Source organism: Saccopteryx bilineata, chromosome 4, assembly GCF_036850765.1.
Source record: "Saccopteryx bilineata isolate mSacBil1 chromosome 4, mSacBil1_pri_phased_curated, whole genome shotgun sequence".
NCBI lineage: Eukaryota > Metazoa > Chordata > Mammalia > Chiroptera > Emballonuridae > Saccopteryx > Saccopteryx bilineata.
The window spans coordinates 222,975,097-223,000,221 of NC_089493.1; the positions used below are offsets into that span (position 1 = coordinate 222,975,097).

The window sequence follows — 25,125 nt, forward strand, 5'->3', positions numbered from 1 at the left end:
TAAAAGCTATAGATGTGTTTTGAGGCACAAAACAATATATTTGTGAATGTTCCAGATTCTTACATTTAAATTAGAGGGACAGAGAATGCTTGGAGAAATGCAGACCAAAATTTGAAATGACAGGATTCTTTCCAGGTTTTAACAAGAGCATATGAAGCATGAGCTTTTTTCATGGGTTTAAATAAGCATATCTTCACCGCCTTAAATCAGAATAAAAGCTGCACCATTTCCTGTAAATTCATGCACTCTGAAGTAGACATCAATTCAAGATATGATTGTGCTTATGACTATGCTATTCTCATGTGAATAGAAAACTGTGACTGAACATAGGTCATGACCTTCAGGGTTCTTTTGGGGGCGGCAGTGCAGAGTGTAAGAACCTTCATCCATCGCCTCTAATTCCTACTTTAATATTAATGTGCAGAGAAAGCACCTGATGACCTCGTCAAAATGCAGACCGGCTTCTGTGGTCTGGGGAGAGACCTGAGCTCCCAGGATGTTCACAGACCTCACTTTGACAAGCAAGACTTTATCTAACTAATTTTCTTTGTATTGGCAAGAAAAGGAGAAGAGGGACAATTAAAAGAACACAAAAACAAGAAGAGCAATGTTTATTAAGCACCTACTAGGTATCAAGCTGACAGTGATTGACTTTGATTCACAAATTGCAACACAATCCCTCTGACTGATATTGTGCCCAGGTGTGGCTTCCACAACTCAAATGACAGAAGAGAATTCAAGGAGGCAGTCAACTATTCACAAGAAGTTTGAAGATAAAAAGCAGAACCTCAAAGGAAAGATAGAGGGAATGTAAATGCATTATGCAATAATAAGATGGAACTTGCAACTAAAAAGACATTAGGCAACCAATAAAAATGAATCGTCTCCTATGATTAAATGTTCCAAAGGGGCCCTACCCTAAGAATCTTCTGGTCAAGCTCCACACTGACCTGCCGATTCAGCCCACGTTGATTCCAATCATTCTTCTAATCTATGAGTTTGGGAAACACTGGGTTTTTATTTTGTTTTGATTTTAGAAATTTTGAATATTTAAAGCTTAACATGATCTTATTTTACTCTAACATGCTCAGGAAATATGACAACATAGAACAGAATGAATGAGAAGGTAAAGTTCCCACAGTTCCAGGGGCCTGTCCACGATCACCCAGTAATTTTTAGTGGAGCCAGGACTTGTTTCAATATCTCTAGAGACCAAACTCAACACATCATAACTATAAAACTAAATAAAATAATTTTAAAACAGAGAAGAGCAATCAGGAAGATTACATTGAGCTTTTTTTTCAAAAAAGGATAAATCAAAATATACAAAGAACTCACAAAGCTCAGCAACAAGCAAACAAGTGATCCAGTTAAGAAATGGGGAGAGGACATGAACAGACACTTCTCCCAAGAACACATACAAATGGCCAACAGGTATATGAAAAGACACTCATCTTCACTAGCTATTCGAGAAATGCAAATCAACACTACATTGAGATACTACCTCACATCTATTAGATTGACTGTTAACAACAAGACAGGTAATAACAAGTGTTGGAGAGGCTGTGGAGAGAAACGAACCCTCATTCATTGCTGGTGGGAATGTAAATTAAGTAGAACCATTATGGAAGAAAGTATGGTGGTTCCTCAAAAAATTAAGAATAGGGCCCAGTTGAGTCAGCGGTAGAGTGTTCGCCCGACAAGTGGAAGTCCTGGGTTTGATTCCTGGCCAGGGCACACAGGATAAGTGCCCATCTGTTTCTCCACCCTTTCCCCTCTCCTTTCTCTCTCTGTTTCTCTCTTCCCCTTCTACAGCCAAGGCTCCATTGGAGAAAATTTGGCCCGGGCGCTGAGGACAGCTCCATGGCTTCCACTTCAGGTTGTAGAATGGCTCCAGCCACAACAGAGCAAGACCCCAGAAGGGCAGAGCAATGCCTCCCAGAAGGCATGCCGGGTGGATGCCAGTCAGGCGCATGTGGGAGTCTGTCTGACTGCCTCCCCACTTCTAACTATAGAAAAATACCAAAAAAAAAAAAAAAAAAAAGAATAGAATTAGTATATGACCCAGCAATCCTTCTACTGGGTATCTTCCCCCAAAACTCCAAAACATTGGTATGTAAAGACACCTGCACCCTAATGTTCAGCACAGCATTATTCACAGTATCCAAGACATAGAAACAACCAAAGTGTCCCTTGATAGAGGACTGGATAAAGAAGATGTACACACACACACACACACACACACACAATGGAATGCTACTCAGCCATAAGATATGACAACATAGGGTCATTTATGACAACATGGATAGACCTTGAAAACATTATACTGAGTGAAATAAGTAAATCAGAAAAAGCTAAAACTGTATGATTTCACACATAGGTGGGATACTAATCTGTGAGTCATGGACATAGATAAGAATGCAGTGGTTACGAGGGGGGAGGGAGATGAAGGGTAAAGGGAAGGGCTTAGAGCAGGGGTCCCTAAACTACGGCCTGTGGGCCACATGTGGCCTCCTGAGGCCATTTATCTGGCCCCCACCGCACTTCCGGAAGGGGCACCTCTTTCATTGGTGGTCAGTGAGAGGAGCATAGTTCCCATTGAAATACTGGTCAGTTTGTTGATTTAAATTTACTTGTTCTTTATTTTAAATATTGTATTTGTTCCCGTTTTGTTTTTTTACTTTAAAATAAGATATGTGCAGTGTGCATAGGGATTTGTTCATAGTTTTTTTTATAGTCCGGCCCTCCAATGGTCTGAGTGATAGTGAACTGGCCCCCTGTGTAAAAAGTTTGGGGACCCCTGGGTTAGAGTAAGGGACAAATATAAGGTGATAGGAAATTATTTGGCATTAGGTAATGGATATACAACATAACTGACTAATCAAATAATGGAGTGATGTTTGCCTGAAATCTATGTAAACTTATTGATCAATATCACCTTGTTAAAAATTTTCTACATGAATAAATAATTAAAAATAATAAATCATGATTTAAGGTAACAATCATTATTCTGTGCAGGATGCAGTGTTACATCCTGCAGAAGACATAAAAATGGACAAAGCCCAAATTCCTCCAGTTTTTAACCTAGATCTCTGAGGGCCAGGTAGCACCCACGTGAGAGATGTAATCAAGATCTAGTACTGCAGTAGACCCGTGCCCCACATGTTTAACCCTCCCCACTAACAGGACAATTCTTGGGTCAGGCTATTTTTGATATAAGATATATATGTTTATATATCAAGGTGAAAGCTCCCTCACTCCCAAGTCATTGACTGTCAAATCCCACTGTATGTGAGACACTTACTAAATATTAATAGGAACAAATAAGAGACATAGATCCTTAGAGATCTGACAGAAAAAAGGAAAAACATAAATCTGCAGTATATTGTTATTGTCATCATTTAATATACCCTCTGGAGCTATGGTATTTATTTCTCTTGGCACATCTTCATGGATAGTTCACTACCGATAAAGCAACTCCGAAATGTTCAATGGAATTCTTTTGTGTTGGTTCAGAACCTTAGGATGTCCAATGGGGTCTCTCCTATTTTGTAATATCTTTATTTACTGGCTTCTCCCTTTTTGTAGTTCCTCTTCTAGGCTTATCAAAGTTATAATCAATACTTAATCTATAGACATACAGGTATTTATATATTTATTTGCACATTCAACAGCATAGAAAGTTTTTGACAACTCTGGGAGTACTGAGGATCAGGCAAAGAGTTGATAATAGTGATAATTAATATTTATTAAATATTTACTATGTGTCAGGAACTTTTCTAAGCATTTTACAAATATTGACTGATTTAATCTTTATAAACAGCTTCACAAAGAGACTGAGAGCAGAAGAGGTTAGACAACATGCCCAAGCTCACATGACCAGCAAGTTGCACTTGAGCCGAGACAACTTCCTGAAAGTACGCCTTGGAAGCAGTGTTAATCTTCAAGCCTTTTTTCATGTTCCTAAGAAGCAATGCGGTATGATGGAACAAGCAGCAGCTTTGGAGTCTGACAGATGTCGATTTAAATCCTGTCTCTACCACACGCTACTATGCCCCTTTGGGTAAGTCACTTAAAATCACGAGGCCTCTCTTTTAATCATAAAATGTTTACCCCTACAGACAAAAGGTCATTAATTTAACCCAATCCTAATAAGAAAAATAACTCCACAATCTACCGGACCTATTTATTTTCTAATGGGAGATAGGAAGATAGAGGTACAAGAAAGACTGTGATAACAAACATCAGAGTGGGTCAAATTATGTAAAAATCTGCCTTAACACTAAATGGATGAACAGTTGATATTCAAATTACAGCACTTGTCTCAAGGTCTGATTATTGGAAAATTATAGGATCCCAACAACTATTTATCTGCAGTGTCGGTTAACCAGACCCGCTGCCAGTGGAACGGCCAGAGCAGCAACACTGCTGGCGGTTCATACGAGAACTGCAGCGACAGACAACACGACTGACTGACACTCAATCCAGAAATCCAGCTCAAAGATACAGGAAAAGATTTGATAAAATTTAATATCTATTAAGTTTTTAAAAAAATTTCTGCAAGCTAGTGATAGAAGAGAACACTCTACATCTGAAAAAAGTGATTAACAAATATCATTGCACTTTATGGTAAAATATTAAATCTTTTTTTAAAATTATTTTTATTTACTTATTCATTTTTTTAGAGGGGGGAGAGAGAGAGAAAGAAGGGGGGGAGGAGCAGGAAGCTTCAACTCCCATATGTGCCTTGACCAGGCAAGCCCAGGGTTTTGAACCAGCAACCTTAGCATTCCAGAAATCTTTCTTTTCAAAATCAAGAAAAAGGATGACCACGATCATCAATTCAATTAAACATTGTACCAGAGGTACAATAGTGGTAAAGATGAAAATGAAATACAAGATATATACTTTAGACAACAAGAAGTAAAACTGACATTATTCATAAATTGTCTCTCAGTTGATATGTTGATATCTCTATTGTCTCTATAGAAAATTCAAAAGGATATATAAATTATATATTAAACTTAGTAAGTTGTTAAAAATAATTATATAAAAATAAAATAAAGTATATTTACTATTAACAGGTATAACAGAAATTGACCACAAGATCATTTTAAAGTCCACATAGTATAAATATTTTGATGTACTCCTACCTTTGCAGATCACAGTTTACACTGGCTTTATGGAATCTTCCATGACAGAAGTCAAGCTGATCACATTAAACCATAAAGGAACTGCTAACAAGAACATACCCTTACTCAACCCAGTCTTTGAAATCATAGGTCTTAAAAAAACCCCAATAGAATAACATGTAGAAATAGGTTATATTTTGTTGACATCAGCCAGGTAATTTCCCTGCAAGGGCAGAATCTTCTTGTTTATGTATAAATCTGAAAATAGATAGCACATGCAAGAAACAAGAGGCATCCTTTCCCATAGCATGCTCTTCTTGCTGCTCCTTGTCCTTTAGCTCCTCCCTCTTGTGGGAACTTCAGACAGAAAAACAAAAAAGCCACCCTTTCCCATAAGTGGTCACAACAGCCTTGAAATCACAAACCTCCGAAGCCACCAACCAAGAGAGAAAAACACTGTCTTCCTGTTCCTTGTCTGGGGTTTGTCACTTTCACACCCATGTTACACATCTGCAAACACCATATCCATGAAAGGCCCACTGGGCTGCAGTCACAACCAGCTCTGCTCTTGTGATACTCTGATCCCAGCTTTGCTTCTTGCCCTGCATGGGGAAAACGGGCTGGAGCCATGAGGCTGGAAGTACACCTGCTTTCTGCTGTCTGCAGTGACCCCGGCCCTTTGATGACTCTTGAGGATAAGGCTTGCTCCATTTCCTTTATTTCCCTTCTTCTCTGTCAGGAGGGATTCCAATCCTACAGTACAGACTGGAGAATACCTTTAAAGAGCTCCAAACCTCCCAGCCTCCACAGTAGCCCTGATTCCTCCATAATTACTCTTGGATCTTCTGACAACTAATTCAAATCCTGTGCATTTCCGGCCCACTCTAGATGGTGGCATCACTCCTCAGGGAAGCCTAGTGTGGTCTGATCCCAGTACAGGCTCTGCTTCTATCTCCTCTGCCTTGGGCGGTGTCTTGTCTGCCATGCTCAGGGAGTGACACGCTGGGACCTCCCCAGCTACTCATGAGACTTGGGCCATGCTGAAGGCATGGTTATCAAGGGCAGGGTGTGCAAGAGAGGGACTGGGCAGGCCTATACTATGGCTTGCTGAATTCATGCAGCATTAGTCCCATCCCCCTCAGTGCAAATGAAGAAATAGGAACCACAAAGTCTAAGGGGCAGATAAAACTCATTTTGATTTTAACTATGAATGGCACTGGGGGTGTATAGCCTGGTGAAGGTAGTTTGTGGGGTTAATCAGGAACATGTCAACATCTCTCATTGGGGAGATGGTGATGTCTTGGTTCGAGGCAATTTCTGTGGAGGTGGGACTCCAGGAGATGAACTTATTCCCAAAGAGAGGTGGCTGAGAATCAGAGTCAAGCTGATGGACTGGAAAATGCAGAAGAGGTCTCATCTCTGAAGAGAAATATTGAACAAAGCAGATCCCTGCAGAAATTTGTACACAGAACATGCTCAGTGAGGCCCCCCAGAAAGGCTATGGCCCAAGTGGGTCCACAGCTCAGCTGGGGCTTACCTACAACTCACCAAGTTGAGAGCTGAAGGCAGCATCTGCAGCCCACCTCCGGTCTCTCGAGTACTGCCTGGCTGGATAGTCATATATAAGGAGGTAGAGTGGATCTCAATCTCCTGGATACCTTTGTGCCAAATACAGGGCCAGAGCCTTGTCTCTCATTTTCTCTAATCCTCACAATTTTTCAAACAATGGGGAAACCAAAACTTAACTCTACATATCTCCAGTCTCATTTTAAAAGTTACTTTCTTAAAGCAGACTTCCCCGAGGCCAAAATCTGAATGAACTTTCCCTATTATACCCTGTATAGCCTTCTGCTTCATCTAATGTCACTCAGTGTAGCTTATTATTTGATATTCATGAGTGTTTAAAGCTCCTTGCTTTAATACACTGTGTTCATTTTCTCTGCTAAACATGTCCCCAGAGTACCAGGCACGGAGGCTTTCAAAAATAAATTAGCATCCTTGAATGCACGGGAGAACGGCTGCAGCGACCAGTGAGCTGCAGGAGAGCGACAGAGGCGCTTGAACATTGCCTTTCCCTCTGAGGTACGGCGGCCCCTGTGCAGATTGATTCATGTGTCTAAAAAGCAAAATGGCATCCATGATCACATAAATAGTTTCATATAAAAGTTAACTTTGACTAGATTTTTATTAAAATCTCGCCATTATATGAGAGGTAAATTGTATATTTTATTCCTCTCGTGGTCTCCCAAGAAAACAGAATAGGTAGAAATACGTAGATATGAAAGTCCACCTATCTGTGCTCTTTCCAAGCATTTCCATATCAAAAAAATTGCTAGAGAAATTATAATAGGACCATGAGAAAAATAGATCTTCCTTTAGAGTAAACAAGTTTAACTGATACACAAGTTTCTTAACAATTGGACTTCTCAGACTCTAATATGAGGGTATTCATTAAAATGCGTGTGCAGGGGGGCTGGGGGGCCCATTGGCATACTGATGCTAAGCACTCTTGGCTTTGGTTCTGTAGATACCAATGGACCCATTTCCCTCCCCTCTGTAGAACAGAGTTTGACTAGTTATTTTGTGTTCCAGTAAAATCAACATAAGGAACCATTCCATCAGTTCTGCCATGCATGAAATCCTACCCTCCCAACCTGCGCTGTATAAATCCTGAACAAAACAAATTACATAAGGCTGAGGAAATATAAGCAAGAGCTTGAAAACAATATTCTAATCAGTCACTCAGCTGTCAGATGTGCCCTGTGTCATTCAGGCTTTTTCCATTTCACCCAAGTCTCGCTCACCTGAATAGACTGCTCCACAGACCACTATTCTAGTGTATGCTTGAATTATAACAACACTGATCAGGTGGAAATACTGACAGCATGAGGGGACCCACATTGTATTCCACATTCAACATATGCTAACTACTTCCACAGAAGGTATTTTACAATCATTTAGGAGAAGACGGAAGCCCAGTGATGTCAAATAATGTTCTCAATGTCACACAATATGCAGTGGGGTCTAGATTTGAACCCAGGTCTTCCAGTTCCATATCTTACTCCACTCAGCACCTATTTTTATGGGATGCATTGAGAGATTCTTTCTCAAGCATTCTACCACCTTGATACATAGGTCATCACATTATCCCATGGCTACATTGCAGCTCATATGGCCTTCTTCCACCATTCCCACTATCCTGTGCAGATAAGTCATGCTCTTTTTCAGGGAATTCACCAGCCCCACACCAGGGTTCCTCTTAATTCTTTTTCAGCCTTGGGAAGAGAAGGAATTAAGCCTGACTTGTGGTAGCACAGTGGATAAAGCATCGACCCATAATGCTGAGGTCACTGGTTCGAAACCCTGGGCTTGCCCAGTCAAGGCACATGGGAGAAGCAACTACTACAAGTTCATGCTTCCTGCTCCTCATTCCCCCTTTTCTTGCTCTCTCTCCTATTTCTAAAAAAATCAATAAATAAAGTCTTCAAAAAAAACCTCCAAACAAACAGGAGCTTAGGTGCATCTCCTTCTGTGTTCTCCCCCCTGGTTGTCAGCATCATCAAGCCAGAAACCCAGACATTCCTCCCTCACACCAGCATTTGCTCAACCATGCCCCTGTGCCCGTGCTCTTAGCCACCTGGAAAATGCCAGTAGATGCAGCTTACAGAGCTTTTCTGTGAAATCTCCACCTTCTACTTTAGAGGTTTATCACTCTCTGCCTGAGCTTCCTTTGTTCTGTGATCAAACCAGTTCAGAAAAATTGCATCTTATGTGGTTCTGACATTATTGAATGAGGTGAAAAATCTCAAAGTAAAAATTATCCTCACACTCAACACTGAGCTCACAGTATGAGAGGCTTCTGGGCAAAAACTCTGAGAGAACAGCATATTCGCTAGTCCAAACCCATCCTCTTTTCTGGAAATACAGTCACCAAAGGAAATGCTTAATCTGGGTTTCCCAAGTGTGCTCCATGACGGGAATAGGCAATATGTTAAAATGGGTTTGTGTGGGAAATACTGGGTTAAAGAATATAAACAAACCCCTCTCAGTATTTGCCTTTTGTCTTCAGTGTGACTATTCAAAGGGGTGGATCCAACAGGCCACGTTTTCCAAAGTTATTTGATTATAGAATGCTGCTTTCATAGATCTCGTATCCCAAAGAATACTCTGGAGAAAATCTGCCTCTCTCACTCCCCACTGCAGTTGCAAATAAGAAGCCAAATGAGACACAGTCTTTGCTGGGTCTCATCTAAAAAGAAGGGGGTCAGACCACATTAGCTGGTGTGGTCTGCAACTGGGCCCTAATCCAAGTGGACCTTCCACCTGGAGACATATAGAACCCTGCACCCTCAGTGCTGCTTCCTGAGTGTGGCCACCCAGCTCCTGAAGAAGCTACTGAGTGACGAAGTGGGGCTGGAAGTCCCAGTGCATTACTACTTTGATGACTGTATGGCCAGTAGTCGCGGCCGTGGTGCCATGCACATGCAGGTTCCCACTGGATTCGGGCAGATGATAAGATAGCGGAGCCAAAAAATGGTGGGCCATTCCTTTATTAAAGTCTCACACTGGTGGACGAGCAAATAGACAGGGCTCCCAAAGCCACTGACACATTATCTGGTTCCACAACCAGGAGAATCTTCTCTGGTTCCTCCTAGAATCAAAGGCCTCACCAGTCTCAGCAGAGCTCACAAAAGCCCCTCAGCTCTGGTTCCCCATCTGCACACCTTCTCCCTTCTCTGCCAACATGGCGTCTTCCTCAGCACTCTGCATTCTCTCCTCTCTCACTCTGCAAACAGGGCTTCTCCTTCTTCTTTTCCTTCTCTCCTTTTCAAAACTTTCTGGCATGAAAATCTCTCTTCCAGCAACATTAGCAAAACAATGGCCCTTCCCAAGCAGGAAGGTAATTTGCAATTTCACAGATCACATATCATTTCTTAACCAGCACCATTTCTTAACACTAAAACTGAGCAAACTCAAAAAACATAAATTTTACAAACTCATTTGCCCAACAATGACAAAGTACAGTTATTCATATAGAGCACTGTTTAGTAATCATTTTCATTTATTTGGTTAAATAATTCAAATAGGTATATATATTATCTACTAATACAGTAATTTGCATTTATGTAGTTTACTGTCAGTTTGATGTATGCATTTATTTTGAGGATCTGGAGATCTGGAGAGGTTGGAAACTATAACCAGTCTTAGATGTGCACACTTGGTTAAATGTGAACTTTCTCTGTAATTACAAGTGACTAGACTAAAGGTAAACTTTCAAATGTTAGGAAAAGCTTCTAGGTAGACTCTGTGGTTAAAATATGCCCTTCCCAAAAAGTCCAGTGGCCAAAAGATAATTTGGCCAAACTTAAATTGATTTATGCTACGCACAATTAACATTTTAATAAGAAGTAAAAATTCATTGCACCACCTGAATACTAAATTCACATAATGATGCTCTCACTGGCTCATGTAGTGAAAAGTTTGCAGAGTTGCACATTAGTGACCCCATGTACAGCCTGGCTCTGTCGGGAACTGGGCGTATATAGCCCTGGAAAAGTCATTTAATTTGCCTGTGCCAGAATACTTTCATTTGCAAAATGTATAAGTTGAGTTACTTGATCTCTAAGGCACTTTTTTTTTTTTTTTTGTGGAATAAGGAAATGGCTTTATTGGGTACAGATCGCACACCCCACCCAGCAAGGTTCCCTGGCCCCGAGGAAAGAAACATGGAGGCCAGAGAAGTTGCAAAGATTAAACCACGTGGCAGATATTTAAAGGGTCCCTCTAGGGAAGTGAAGCTACTATGACATGGTGAAATTTCACTGGCTGGCAGATGATCACTTCTTTCCAAATGGTTCCTGGGAAGCTTCCTTTGGTGGGCTTGATTGTGGGCAGTCCTAGTCTAAGGCACTTTTTAAATCCAAAATTTTATGACTATAAATGACATGCTACTTAAATAAAGGAAGAAATGATGGAAATTTTACAGCTGGTACAATATGCTGAATTAATTTGACTTATTGAACTACATTTTTAAAATAAAAATTATGTTCAGTTCTTAGTTAACTTCTCTTTAATTTTTGTCTTAAAAACTTCAATTAAAATAGTAAAGTGTAATAGTAATTGTAAGGTCGGTGGATAATAGGAAAAGTCAGATCTGCGAACTTTGGCTAGGACCACCCACAACCAAGCGCTCCAAAAGAAACTTCCCAGGAACCCTTTGGAAAACAGCAACCATCTGCCAGCCAGTGAGATGTCACCACGTCATATTAGCTCGACTACCCTAGGAGCCCTTTAAATATCCCTCACACGGGTCACTTCTTGCGACTTCCTGGCCTCCATCTTTCCTCGGGGCCAGGGAACCTCCCTGGGCAGGATGCGCTCTGTACTCAATAAAGCCTTTTATTATTCCACACTTCGTGGCTCCGGCCCCTTCCTTCCTTCCTTCTCTGTGGGAAAAATACCTTACAGTAATCTTTCATGGAAATATAAAGACAATAAACAAAATGAAGAAGAGGTCAGAATGTGAAAAGTATTTTAATGCAGCAAATATAGTTTTCAGACCTTAGATGTTTTCTGAAAAGAAATTATAAGTATCTGACATAAAAATCACCCAAACAGGGACTCTGCTCTGTGTTCTAAAGCACTGAATTGTAGGGAATCACCCATGTAACCTTGAACCCTCTATGACTTGGATTGGGAAACTTTAGTTAAAAGCCCTGAATGAATGTCTTTTGGATGCAAACACCAAGAACTGAGTGGGTGAGTGACCTTTGTGAAGACACAAAGGAATGCATGTGAACAGGCTTTAGAAAATTAGCCTAGAGGTTCTAGATTGCCCCTTCCTTTGTGCTTGTTAACTAGCAAAAGAAAAAGAAATGTACTGACCAAATTAGCCCTTTCTCCATGTCAGCAAAAGGGCCATTAATCATTCTTTCCCTTTATCACCTGATCTCCCTCCCTTGTAATCCTGTTACCTCTGTTATGCTTCTGATAATAAAAGCTAAGGGAGAAGGAGATTCAGGAGGTCTCTTTCCCTCCCTTGGCAGGCCTCCCCCTCTTCCTCTTGACATCAGTTTGTGTCTTGAGTAGGTTCTTTCCACTTGACACAAGTAGTTCCCAGTGGGCTGGAGTACTACACTGGCCATGTACAATCCAAAAGTAGTACTATTTTCCCAATAGATTAGTTTCCATTGTCTAAAACTTCCATATATTTTGACCTTATTTGTGTTTGATCAGTATTTTTATAGAAAAGTTTCTGTTTTTTCTCCCCCTGGAAAATTTGAAATAATAAACACTTTAATACCTTGTCTTGAAAGTGACTATGAGAAGTCATATTCAAATATGTGGCCATGAAAAAGAAGGAAACCTTACCTTTTACGATAGTATGAATGGACCTGGAGATTTTTATGCTAGGTGAAATAAGACAGGCAGAGAAAGAAAAATATTATACGATCTAATTTGTATATGGAACCTAATGAATATGGTGAACAGAGGAACTGAATAGAGGTAGAGGCAAGGTCACAGGGAGCAAAGAGACAGCTGTCAGTGGGAAGGGGGACGAGGGGATGGGATCAAAGAAGGTGAACAATTAGCCAAATTATATATACATAACACACAGATAGAGATAACAAGACAGACAGCAAGTCCCAGAAGGAAGGAAAGGAGGAAGGTTGGAAAAGGGGAACCACAGGGGTATAATGGGGGCACGTTGTAGGGGGGTGAGGGTGTTATATTGAGAGGGACATTTGAATCCATGTTAACACAATAAATTTAAAAATTAATAAAAATTAAATTAATATTTTTTAAAAAAGAAGTCATATTCATTGATATCAGTGGCTTCCTGGTAGTAATCTGGATACCTTTAGAATTGCAATGTACTTTTCTGAAACTCTTGGATATTAATATAATTGTGTAGTTTATTAATTATTTTAAACAAGTAATAAGGCTACAAAATTTTCTTACATCTGGTATATTAATGATCCTTCATAGCTATTTACACATGTAGAGTGTACATTTGCAATGATTATCTATTATCTATCTATCTATCCATCCATCCATCCATCCATCCATCCATCCATCCATCCATCCATTCATCATCCATCCATTCAATCTATCATCTATATATGTATGTATGTATGTATGTATGTATGTATCTATCTATCTTTCTATTTATCTATCTGTGATGTATGTATTTCATATGTATGTATGTATGTATCTATCTATTTATCTATCTATGTATCTATGATGTATCTAAATATGTATCTATTACATGAACATTTCTCAAACCTCAGGTATGCTTAACAAAAGTTTTCAGCCACTTTGGCTAAACTGGGAAGTAACTGTTCCAGAATTGATTTAAAGATTTATAGCAACCACTGAATTGAAAGTAAAAAAAATATATATATAAAATCCTATCTTAAAATAATTCCTAGTCTTTGGAAAATGTGACAGTGGCTAAAGAATGAATCGTTCATTTGAGGAAAGTTGACAATGCAGCCCAGACTATACAATGCAGAATTCAGGTGTGCTGTTGGCCAGAGATAATAACACTTTCTGCTAATTGCTGACTTGGATCATGCTATTTCAAAAGTAGGAAAATCACCCCAAAAAACAACGAGCCACAGGAATCAAATACATTTTAAATAACAAAAGGCACCTGTACAACAAGGAATATAACATCCTCGAGTAGTGAACATATGCTATTGTATTTAGGACCAAGGAAAAGAAAATCCATCAAAAAATTTTGTGCTAATTACAATTTTTTTTTTAATCATTGCTTTGGGTCAAGGCCAAATGCATAATTTTTCCAATAGAGTTTCTTCCATTGTCTAAAACTTGGATATTTGATTGAGTGTTTTTACAGGAAAGTTTTCTCTGTTTCTCCCCTTGGAAAACTTGAAACAATGACCACCTTAATACTCTCCCTCCAAATCTGTACCATTTCCTAACCAGGCCTTAGTCACTACTTATGGGAACATTTTGGAAACCACCCCTCACAATTGCCAGATTATGCCAAATAACTTCTGGTTTTCAAACTTCTCCATTTGAACTCTTTAGTGAAATTATGTAGAAAAAACATATCTTCTGTTCAAAGATAAAAAAATATATTTTTATAAACAAGCATTAAAAATACCTTTGTTGTCTCTGATACTTTTCTTCAATTGTTTCTTCTGCATTTTGATTTTTTCTCAAGAAAGTCTAAAATAGTTAAACTTTGACAATTCCCATTAAATTTGACATTCAAATTTATTTTGACCTTTTAGTTTTATTATCTAATTTCTCTCTGCATGTGTATAATGCATATAAATTATAGATGTATATATCTGAAAACATTCAGCTTTTGATTCAAGAGAGTAAAGCAATTATAGTCCCTAGCTATGTGTATTAAAGAAACTCTAATATGAAATAGTGGAAAATTCTGTGGCAAAAAATGATTTATAGCCATGTCAGTTCTACATTGAATACAATCAAATGATAAGCATGAGATGAACTGAGGTAAACTCTTTCACACCTCACACATCATTGTTTTGTGCCCACACACTCAATGCAGCCTGGTCCCAATCTAGTCTCAGGCACATGAAGCATGACTCAAAGCAGATCTGGATACGCTTGCTCCAGTTTATTCCATCCACCCATCCACCCACCAATCCATTCATCCATCCATAATCCATCCATCTACACACCCACACACCCGTCTAGTCAACCTGTCGGGAAGTCTAACTGATGGTCTACTCTATGTGAGGCAGAACAGTACACAGCATTGTAAAGCAAGTTTTTGTTTGTAAGACCTGAGAAAACATGAAGGTTTGAAAACTACCCAAAAATTACCCAAAAATTTCAAGCATAACTTGTGGGGACTCTGGAGAAAGCAGATCAAAATGAACCTAGTTACTTAATGGACCTAAACTCCTTCTGCCAGTTTTCAATGTGCTCCTTCACCCAAATAATGATCCATCAGAAAACATTTAGGGAGTGTACACAGAAAAGGAGACATGACATTACTCTTCCCTCTAAACAAAAAAATTCCCACAAGCTTTTATGGGATTGTTGACTGTGCACATTGAAAGTTCTCTCTCCCTCTCTCTCATCTTTTTCACATTGCCAAAGACTATGACCACCTAGAACTCTCAATTATATCTGCTCCTTCCAGACACATTTTGCATTATTGCTAACCTCATCTTACATAATTTCCAAATAACCTTAGATTATTTCTGATTCATACAGGCCTAGGTTTTACTAGGAATGAGAATGTTGAAGTCATCAAAAATGACTAAATATAGTAGCATTAAAAAGCTTTCTTTTTCTGCCTGTAGCACTTTATAGCAGTCATTTCATATTACTGGGATCAAGGGATTCTAATGGGAGGCAGCATAGAATATAGTTAAAAACTCTGGGTCTGAAAGCTGTCTAGCTTCAATTCTAGTAATGTTACTGCCATTTTTGTAATGTTGGGTATAAGTCACTTAATTTCTCTTTTCTTTCATTTCTTCATCTATAAAAAGGAATAATAATAGTAGTACTCATATTTTATAAGGTGGTTTTAAGAAAATCACATAGTTCATATAAAGCTATTATGTAGCCAGGCAGAAACGTTAGCCATTGTTATTATTTTCATCTTGGAGAGAAACAGAGTGAATAATTTGGAACTTGATTTGTTATATTTGGGTATGCTATAAATTGCTCTGAGTAAATACTATTAGTCCCATTCTACCAGTAAAATGACTCAAGGGAGACCAACTGACTAATTTGAGTATCTCTACTATGCTAAGTTGGAATTAAAACCTAATAAACTATCTACAAAGATCTCTTACTTGGTCTTTTCCCAAAGGGATACTCATTACAAATCTTGGCACTTATAACAACGGCACAACCATGGACTCTGACTGATTGAGTTCAAAGTGCTTCACTCATCTTGATGTTCAATATTTACCAAACACATATGGGATGTGTGGGAATACTGTCTAGCATTAAAGTGTTTTCACGACTTTGTGGATAGAAAAACAAAATCAAAAGAAGACAAGAGCTTCATTGTCATCTCCAAAACCATAAGTTGGGTCAATATTACAGAGAAATATTGATCCTTTCTGTCACACACCGACAGCCCAGGGCTCTGCACCTAGACCACACACTATCCCATTGCATTTATATTTAGCAAAGTTTTCAAGACCCTTACCAATTTATCAGATCTATTTTTCTTTGTCTCTTAATGGTCACATAACTGATTCATATAGTTCTTGGACTTAAAGTAAACATAAACTTTATTACAAAGCAGTGCTAGGATTTGTTTATAAGATAGCATGATAATAAATTTCACTTATTTATTGAAGATACAAGTTGGAGTATAGGATATAAAAATAGCATATACCTTTCACAAGAGTTACATTTTTAATTAAAATAAATAGTGACTATCTTTTTAATTCTTAGGAATAATGAATAATTCTTAATAATACAACCAACACAAAAACAAAACCTTTTAATTAATCTGTCTTCTACTCTTAGTGTTGAGATTTTAAAGAAAAAAACTGTCTTTATAAAACCTATTACATTCATTAGTATAGCAGGATATATGTCATGAACTTCTAAATAATAATAAAAAATTACCTTTTGCCCATCTCATCTCCCTGAAAAGAATAGTGTCCCATAAATATAAAATAGCCAGATCAATTCTAATAGAAATGGTTGAGAGGTCTTTAGTTGTTTAAATTTTCTTAATCTCTTCTTCAGGGTAAACTCTTAGGGAATTCCTTTTTGCTAACTACTTTCAACAAACATATCAAAACAATCCAGTATACTACCCCTATTAAAAACTACAAAATCTACCCCTATCCTTTGTGGGTTGTTTAATTTTATAATTCAATTCCCCAGAGTAAGGGCTCAGATGCTTCTACTGTGGCAATAGCTAAGAGATTACAAATCAGATGTTATAGATTCGTAATCATTCTACCAATCCATGCTCCATTAAACTAGATGCAACAGCAAATCCTCAGCCCACAAAATCTTATAAGTGTGTTCATCAATATCTGGGAAAAATATATATGTATATAAAAAACAACCTTAACAGTAGGACTCAAGAATCAGCTAGTCTTCTGATCAACTTCTAGCTAAGTGGGCAGACAGACTCAGGTTGAGGTCCCGACACAGATACTAGCTGAGTGAAGGTAGGCACCTTTCTTAACCCTTCTAGGCCTTGGTTCCCTTCTCTGTGAAATGAGAACAGATGGTATGACATCTAAGTTACCTTCCAAATACATGACTTTTTAGATCTTACTTTGTGATAGTGATAACTGTAAGCTCTGGGGAGTTCACAAGCACTTTCATACCAACTACCTCATCAGATCCTCAACTTTTCAGAGGTGGGTAAGGGGTGGCCACCACTTATTTTTTTTCCTAGCAAATGTATTGCCTTGTTATCAAGCAGGATTCATTAGAGACAGTAGGATCTAAAGTACCATCCAGAAAGATTTCTTTTTTAGGCATCAGAAAAAATAATTCTATTAAAAATTTTCTTCCTACTCAGTGGTTCCTCATCATGAATCATTCAAAGTCTTAAAAGAAACATATTTAAAGAGAAAGGAAAAACACTACATTATGTGCTTCTGCCAATGCAGTACCTAATGGAGGGAAATCATGTCGATTTTAGGTTGAAATAAAATTTAATTGTCACTTGATAAATATCTTTTGCATGAGGATGAGTTTCCTTGAACTATTATAAATTTTAAGACAGCACTGGGACTTAGGGATAAATGGGTTTTTATTTGTGGAGCTTATCTTTGTCAAATATATTTATATAAGCTGAAAATCAACAAGTAAAACAGCTTACAAAGAGGGGAGAAAGGAGGCTCTCGTTAATAAAAGGAAATACTCTGAATCCAGGGTGGAACTCTGAGTACGTTTGACGTGTCAGCTGCTTTACTTCAGGAAGACAAAAGCAATTCCTCAAAAAAATGTCTAAAACTTTACAGCGAATAAAATTCAACAAAAGATGTGATATAATTTCATCTTCGCAACATTCCTGTAAGGTAGATAATAAGGTTGTCCTGCCCAAGCACCCAATTATTCTTCATTGCCAAGTCAAAAGATTTCCTAAATAATTGTAATGCTCAGGTTATCCAAAAGATTCATTTTGGCCATTATATCTAACCTCTTTCTGACCTCTTTCCTCATCAAAACCATGACGAAAGGCGAGAAATGACAACATGACACTGTTTATGTTTGCTCCTTTTTCTTCTCTCTCCCTGTCCATTACCCACACCCTTCTGGAAGTGCAAAGAAGCAGGAAAATAGCCAAAGAAGGGGGAAAGCAGAAAGGAAGGAGGAGAAACAAGATGCCTTGATAATCTAATCAGGCGATCACCAGCTGGCTGTACAATGTCATAAATAATTAAGTCCATATTCGAAGCAGCATATATAAAAACAGGATTTGACAACATTTTATCTGTCTGAGTTGTTGTTCACAACAGAAGTTTCTAGAACTCATAATTAATCTGAAACAATGCAAAGTGCAAGAAGGAATGCTTTTGTCATGATGTAGATGTATTCTATTCTATTCTTTTTATTGATATTTAATAATTCACATATAAGAAAAAATTCTCAAGCAGAATACTTAACTAACCAGAATAGCTTTGTCCCTGCCCCAGAAAAAAAAAAAAGTGGAATTAGATACATATCTAGCATCAGAATGTTCTATTTATAACATCTGGTATTCTGATGTTTTGGGATATGTGCATTTTCACTCTGTAAGGTCCCAAAGGCTCTCACAGTATCAAGACTTTTCCTCTACAGTTTTTCTTTTCAAATAATGTCTTCAAATACATTTGGAAATTAAACTAATTTTTACTTTCCCTTCAAAGAAAAAGAAAACTACATGGTTTCCATCAGTTCGTTAACCCTTCTACCTTTGAAAAAACATGAGTTATTATCATTTGAACTTACAATTTTGTAATGGGTATAATTTTGAATAGAAATAAAACAATCTCTAAGCATGATAGTGAGGCAATTAAAAACAGAGAAAGTATTCTAAAGCCAACTGTCAGTAAGCATACAAAAACCCCTCAATGCATTAATATTTTTCAAATTTACAGCTGAAGTTCTCAAATTCAAATTAATCTTAAAAGAATTCAAAGGCCTTAAATATGAATGTCCAAAGCTATGTGACATCAGACACCACCTTTAGCTCTAATTTGATGTTATTTCCTTAATCAATAAAAAACTCAACACATCAGCCTTTTGGCAGCTAGCTTAAAGAAATTTTAAAATCCTCTCATTCACTCTTCTATCCACAGATTTCTCCACCCATACAATTTATATATGAGTATCTGACAGCTACTGAGAAAGCGATCTTCTGAGAAACTCATACACATTTTAAAATAAATAAATCAAACAGAAGTTCAGAACTATGGTGGCCTTTCACTTAAACAGAAAGCCAGAAACGAAAGGGTGAGAGACTTGCACTACTTTTCAGCTTTAAGCTTTCTAATAATTACTAAGCCCACTTTTTATTTCAATGGAGGTATATAGCTGTAGAGTTATTGTTATTTAGAATAAAATCCAAGCATAAGCATATGCATTTTATGCATGTTTCACCTTTGAGTAAGATCAAAAGACCACAGAATAGGAAAAAAAAAATCCTGGTCTGGTATTACTTACTGGTAATCCATAATATACATATATGTATGTATGTATATTAAACTACTACAATGTTTCATTGTCTCAGGCACATATTTTTTCATACGAAAACTATCACAAAAGGGATATCAATCTATTAAATTAAGTATCTTGCAAATGGATTGTATGGTAAGTTTAGTATTACTTGCGTTAGGATCTCAAACATCACCTTCAATATTCTGTATTCAATATGGGAAGGCATTTTCTGAGGCAATAATAATGCTATACTAAAACTGCCACATTAACGCAAGGCTGCCACAATACAGTGAGTAAACCAAAATATGGGACTTACCTTACTGTAATTAAGTGGCAAATTGCAGGCACTTTTCAGTTTGCAACTCTCTAGCATAGCTGACTAGAAAGATGCAGAACATCTTTCACTCCAGTGACACTCCAGAGCTGCATGCCCAGGCTTTCCTCACCGCATCCCAGCGCGGGAGGCGGTCCACCTCCCAGGACTGGGAACAGCTCCTTCGCAGAGAGCACTAGCTGCTCTGAACTGCAGCGACTTAGAATGAAAGTAAGAGGAACCCGTGATGTTTAAATACTGTTGCTTCACATTCACAGGATATGACTCAACTCTCTCTCAAACCAGTAGGGGTAGCTTCCCTTTGTAAAACTGTTAGATTATGTAACAAACATCATATTGGAGGTCCTAACTTGTTGACAGATTAAAACTTAAAATTTTTACCTGTTAAACATACCACACATTCTTAGGAATTAACCTTTTTCCTGTGGCACAAGCTGCATACAGAAACGAGAATAATAACATGGCACAAAGAAAAATTATTCTGCTTGCTCTCTGCAGTGAATTAATTTAGTGTTATTAAATGTGTGTGAACTTATCAACATTTCCTTGACAGAGATATTAAAAAAAAAAAAGACACTCTAACATCACTAACATTCCCTTCAGCACAAAAACAATACAAGAGGGTGGTAGAGCGTCAACCTGGCGTGCAGGAGTCCTGGGTTCGATTTCCGGCCAGGGCACACAGGAGAAGCGCCCATCTGCTTCTCCACCCCTTTCCCTCTCCTTCCTCTCTGTCTCTCTCTTTCCCTCCCGCAGCCAAGGCTCCACTGGAGCAAAGTTTTCCCGGGCGCTGAGGATGGTTCTGTGGCCTTTGCCTCAGGCGCTAGAATGGCTCTGATTGCGGCAGAGCGACACCCAAGATGGGCAGAGCATCGCCCCCTGGTGGGCATGCCGGGTGGATCCCGGTCAGGCGCATGTGGGAGTCTGTCTGACTGCCTTCCCGTTTCCAACTATGGAAAAATACAATACAAGAGGTAGCAATTCTATACAATGCAATAAATAGTATCTCTGCTAAGTAGAGATTTGGAAATAGATTTTTGTGGTTCAGTTGCTGATTCCCACAGAAATCTTGTCCTACGCTGTCATTACCCTGTGATGCTCACTCTGCCCACCTCTCCAACTCCGAACTCTCCTTCATCTGTTTTGTGAACATTTCTGAAGGAACATGACTAATGCTGCAACTTCTCTCGTAAATGTACAAATTATCTGTACTTTCTCTCACCTCTTAAAACAACCATATTAAGCTCAAGCACACATTGAATCATTACGTTACATTTGGACACCTCCGTCAATAAATAGGATAGACTTACACCCTTGGAGAAAAATCTACTACATCAATTCAATCGTTAACACCATCACTGAGGACAAAAGGATGAAAAAAATACATGTCAATAAGAGCAGAGAGACCAAAATCATCTAAACCAGGACTACACAACATAAGGCAAACCACACGTGATTTTAGTCATTTTAGCAGTAACATGTAAAATTAATTTTAATGTTTACCTCTATATAGCTAAAATATTATCATTTCAATTGCAACTACTTACACTTGCTTGCTCAATAGCCATATATGGCTAGCGACCACTATATTAAACAGCGAAGTCTGGAGTCTGAGGCCCACTCTCCGTCCTCGTTCACATGTTCTCTCTTCAGAAAGGCCTTCCCTTACCACCTTACCTAAAATAACTGTGTCAGTTACTTTCTAGCTCACGATCGTTTTTATTTCCATCACAGTGTGAAATTTTCTCCTTTATTTTTTGTTTACTTATTTATAACATAACATATGTTTGGCCCATAACAACAATGTAAGAAGCCTGAGGTCAGAGATCTCGGTATGGTCAATATTTTATCCCCGGCCTCTGGCATGGTGACCAGTACAAAGCAAAATTCAATAAGCATTGTCTTATAAATGAGTAAATAAAATACAGAATTTAAGCTATAGTTTGCCAAATGATTTATTATATAATTTAACTTTTGGCAAGTATATGGGATAACACTTTTCTTTTTTATAATGTAAATGCTCTTCAATCTATAACATGCTTTATCTTCCTACATAATATTATATATGAACATACTTGTTTTATTACTCTAGCAAAGACTTGGGAAGATACTTATAAGAATACTGAGGTCCTTTATGACATAAATCTGGATGACATAAGGATGTCTATACATCCCCAACTCACAGAAACATAAAATTTAACTATAAGACATTTGTAGGGACATTGATATATTTGCCTGACCAGTGTATGTGCCTCCTTCTTCTGGTATCATCATCCTCATTTTTATCTGGCAAATCACCCACTCTTTCCTCCTCAATACACACGTTTTGGGGCATGCTGATTCGGCCCCAGAAGTGGGCATGTGACTCATGCATGATCATTCTGTACGCTACCCACAGAACCACAATAATAGGGTCAAGAATAGGCATGAGACCCAAGCTAATTCAGTGAGAGCCAACCCCTCCACCTCTGCTGATATTGGGGGGAAGGTTGTTAAGTTTTTAGAATGTAAGCCTGGAACTGCTGGTTGATATATTTTCATCATATGAAGTGAAGCTGTCTGAAAATTAGGTCAACCCAAAGGGAAAAAACATGTCAAAGATGTGAAAGGTAGACTCTAAACAACACAACTGCAGTTCCTAGATCTGGCCATGCAATAAGTTACATCTGCCCTCTGCTATAATGATTACTGTACTAGACTGTTCGCTTCAGAATTTTATGTAATAGTAAAAAACTGAAAACTTCACAATAGGCCATGAACAATGGAAGGATTAAATAAAAAATGAGTTACCCATACTAAGGAATATTATTTAGCTATTAAAAAAGGACCAGGGTATCTAGATGCACTGACATGCAAAGTTCTCTAAGAAAATCTTACCCATTTAAACAGAAATAACATGTTGCAGAGAAATATATTGTTCCAGTTATGAGTACATATTTTTATAGGTAAATTTATAGAAAAGGATCTGAATGACTACACACCAATTGTGGACAAGTGGTTATGGCTGAGAAAGACTTGAAATAAGAAAGTGATGGGGGACAAATTTTGCTCAGTTTATTACCTGTTATATAAGTTTTATAAAATTAAAAGCAAATTCATGTATTCTTTAGGTAATTTGTAAAGACTATGTTACTCTTTAAAATAACTATTTGATATTTTATATCTTCATACTATACTATATTATGCTTATTCTGAGTTGACTATTAGTCTTTATCTATTTATTTGTTTGTTTTTATAGAGAGAGGAAGGGAGAGAGAAACATTGACTTGTTGTTCCACTTATTTATTCATTCTTGGTTGCTTCTTGTATGTGCCTTGACCAGGGACTTGAACCTGCAACCTTGGTGTATCAGGGTGATGCTCTAACTAACTGAGCTACCTGGTCAGGGCTACTCTTTATTATTTTTTAAAACCAATGTAACAAATAAAAGTGCTCTTTTCTGCCCTATTGTGTCCATTCTTTACCAGCCCAAATTTATGTATTCTGTGATTTTTTTCTGGCCAGAGGATAAGCCAAGACAGAGACAAAGATAGGAAGGACAGAGAGAGAGAGGAACAGATAGCAAGCTACATTAAAATCTCAATGTGTCTTCTAACATTGGCCAAGTTCTTCCATTCCTTTTTTCTCTTGGCTTCCTAAAAGCTCTTTTATTGACCTCAATAAAGTACAGATTGGGTTTATTTAACCATCAATATAACAGTAAAATGTATATATTAATATGCCTTATATTAATTGTTAGTCTTGAATCAGAGCAAATAAACTTGCTTATTATCATTTCACTGAAAAACTCATCTCTGAATTGGTCACAGTTGCTTTTGTAATTAATTTAAAAATATAAACCTTTTGCTCTTTGTTTGTTTTTTGGCTTGCTCTCGTCCTCCAAAACCTTCACATTATCTCCTAGATATGCACATACCACCTCCTGCCTTTGTATCCCCCTGGACTTCTACAGTAGTCACTCTTTAACAATTACACAGCTAATGACGCTTAGAGGCTGAGGCAGGAGTCAGGGTTCTTCTGATATTTAGTAGATCTAACCAGAATTTGAATTCATCTGTGCTAATAAACTGATGATTTGGTTAAGCAGTGACTACTGGTCTAGTTTATTCTCAAAGCCCACTTATCCTAATATCTTAAACCTCCCAATAGCTTAAAATTCCAGAGCACATAGACTTTCTCCTCTCATTCTCCTTGCCTCCACCTAAAACATTAACTTTATGTCAAATTTGCTAAAGGATTTTCTGGTAGAAATAAAACATTACAGATACAATTGAAGCACCCAGATTCCTCCACCTATTCCATCTCTTTCCCTCCAAAATTAAACACTCTCCAGCCATTTATCTTTTATCGTTCTATACATCTTTTTACACTTTTGTTAAATCTCTGTGTATCCATAACAAGATGTTGATACATGTTTTAAACTTTATAAAATAAAATCATAGTACATAGATCCTTTACTTATTTCTTTTTGTTTCACATTATCTTCTTGAGAATTGCATGCAGTCCTATAGTTTATTCTTTTCAATGCTATAAAACATTCCAATTCATGTATTCATTCTCCTTTTAGTGGATATTCAGGTTGTTTCTAATTTATTGTTATTAAACTACTCTAGTTCTCATACATGCGCAAGAATTTCTTTAAAGATCAGGACCTGGGACTGGAATTATAAGGTCATAGTATATACATAGCTTCATTATACTAGATATTGCCAAAGCCCATCTCAACATAATGAGACTAATTTACAATTCAACCAGCAATCTAGTTTTGTCATACTAGATTCTTACAAATAATCTCCATATTACTGATCTTTCAGACTTAACATTTTTGCCATTTGTTTATGATTGGGATAGAATCTTAATGTTTCAATGTGGTTTCACAGATGACTACTGAAGTTAAGCATCTAATTATTATTGGCCTTACTCCTATTGTGTTTGTCCTTCCCTTACTTTTGGGAGGATTATATACAGTGTGTCCGTAAAGTCATGGTGCACTTTTGACCGGTCACAGGAAAGCAACAA

At 37.8% G+C, this 25,125-nt stretch overlaps 1 protein-coding gene across 8 annotated transcripts in view; it reads right to left on the reverse strand.

Moving 5' to 3' along the window:
* The window catches only part of MCTP1 (multiple C2 and transmembrane domain containing 1), a 580,456-nt gene that overhangs the window by 340,700 nt on the left and 214,631 nt on the right, over positions 1 to 25,125 (reverse strand). Inside the window, exon 1 of one of the 8 annotated variants that reach the window (XM_066273831.1) lies at positions 20,089 to 20,290. The exons of the other annotated variants lie outside the window; for them this stretch is intronic. Coding sequence (XP_066129928.1) covers positions 20,089 to 20,145 — 57 coding nt within the window. The 5' untranslated portion in view covers positions 20,146 to 20,290. Of the gene's footprint in view, positions 1 to 20,088; positions 20,291 to 25,125 lie in introns of those variants that run through there. 8 annotated transcript variants of the gene reach the window in all.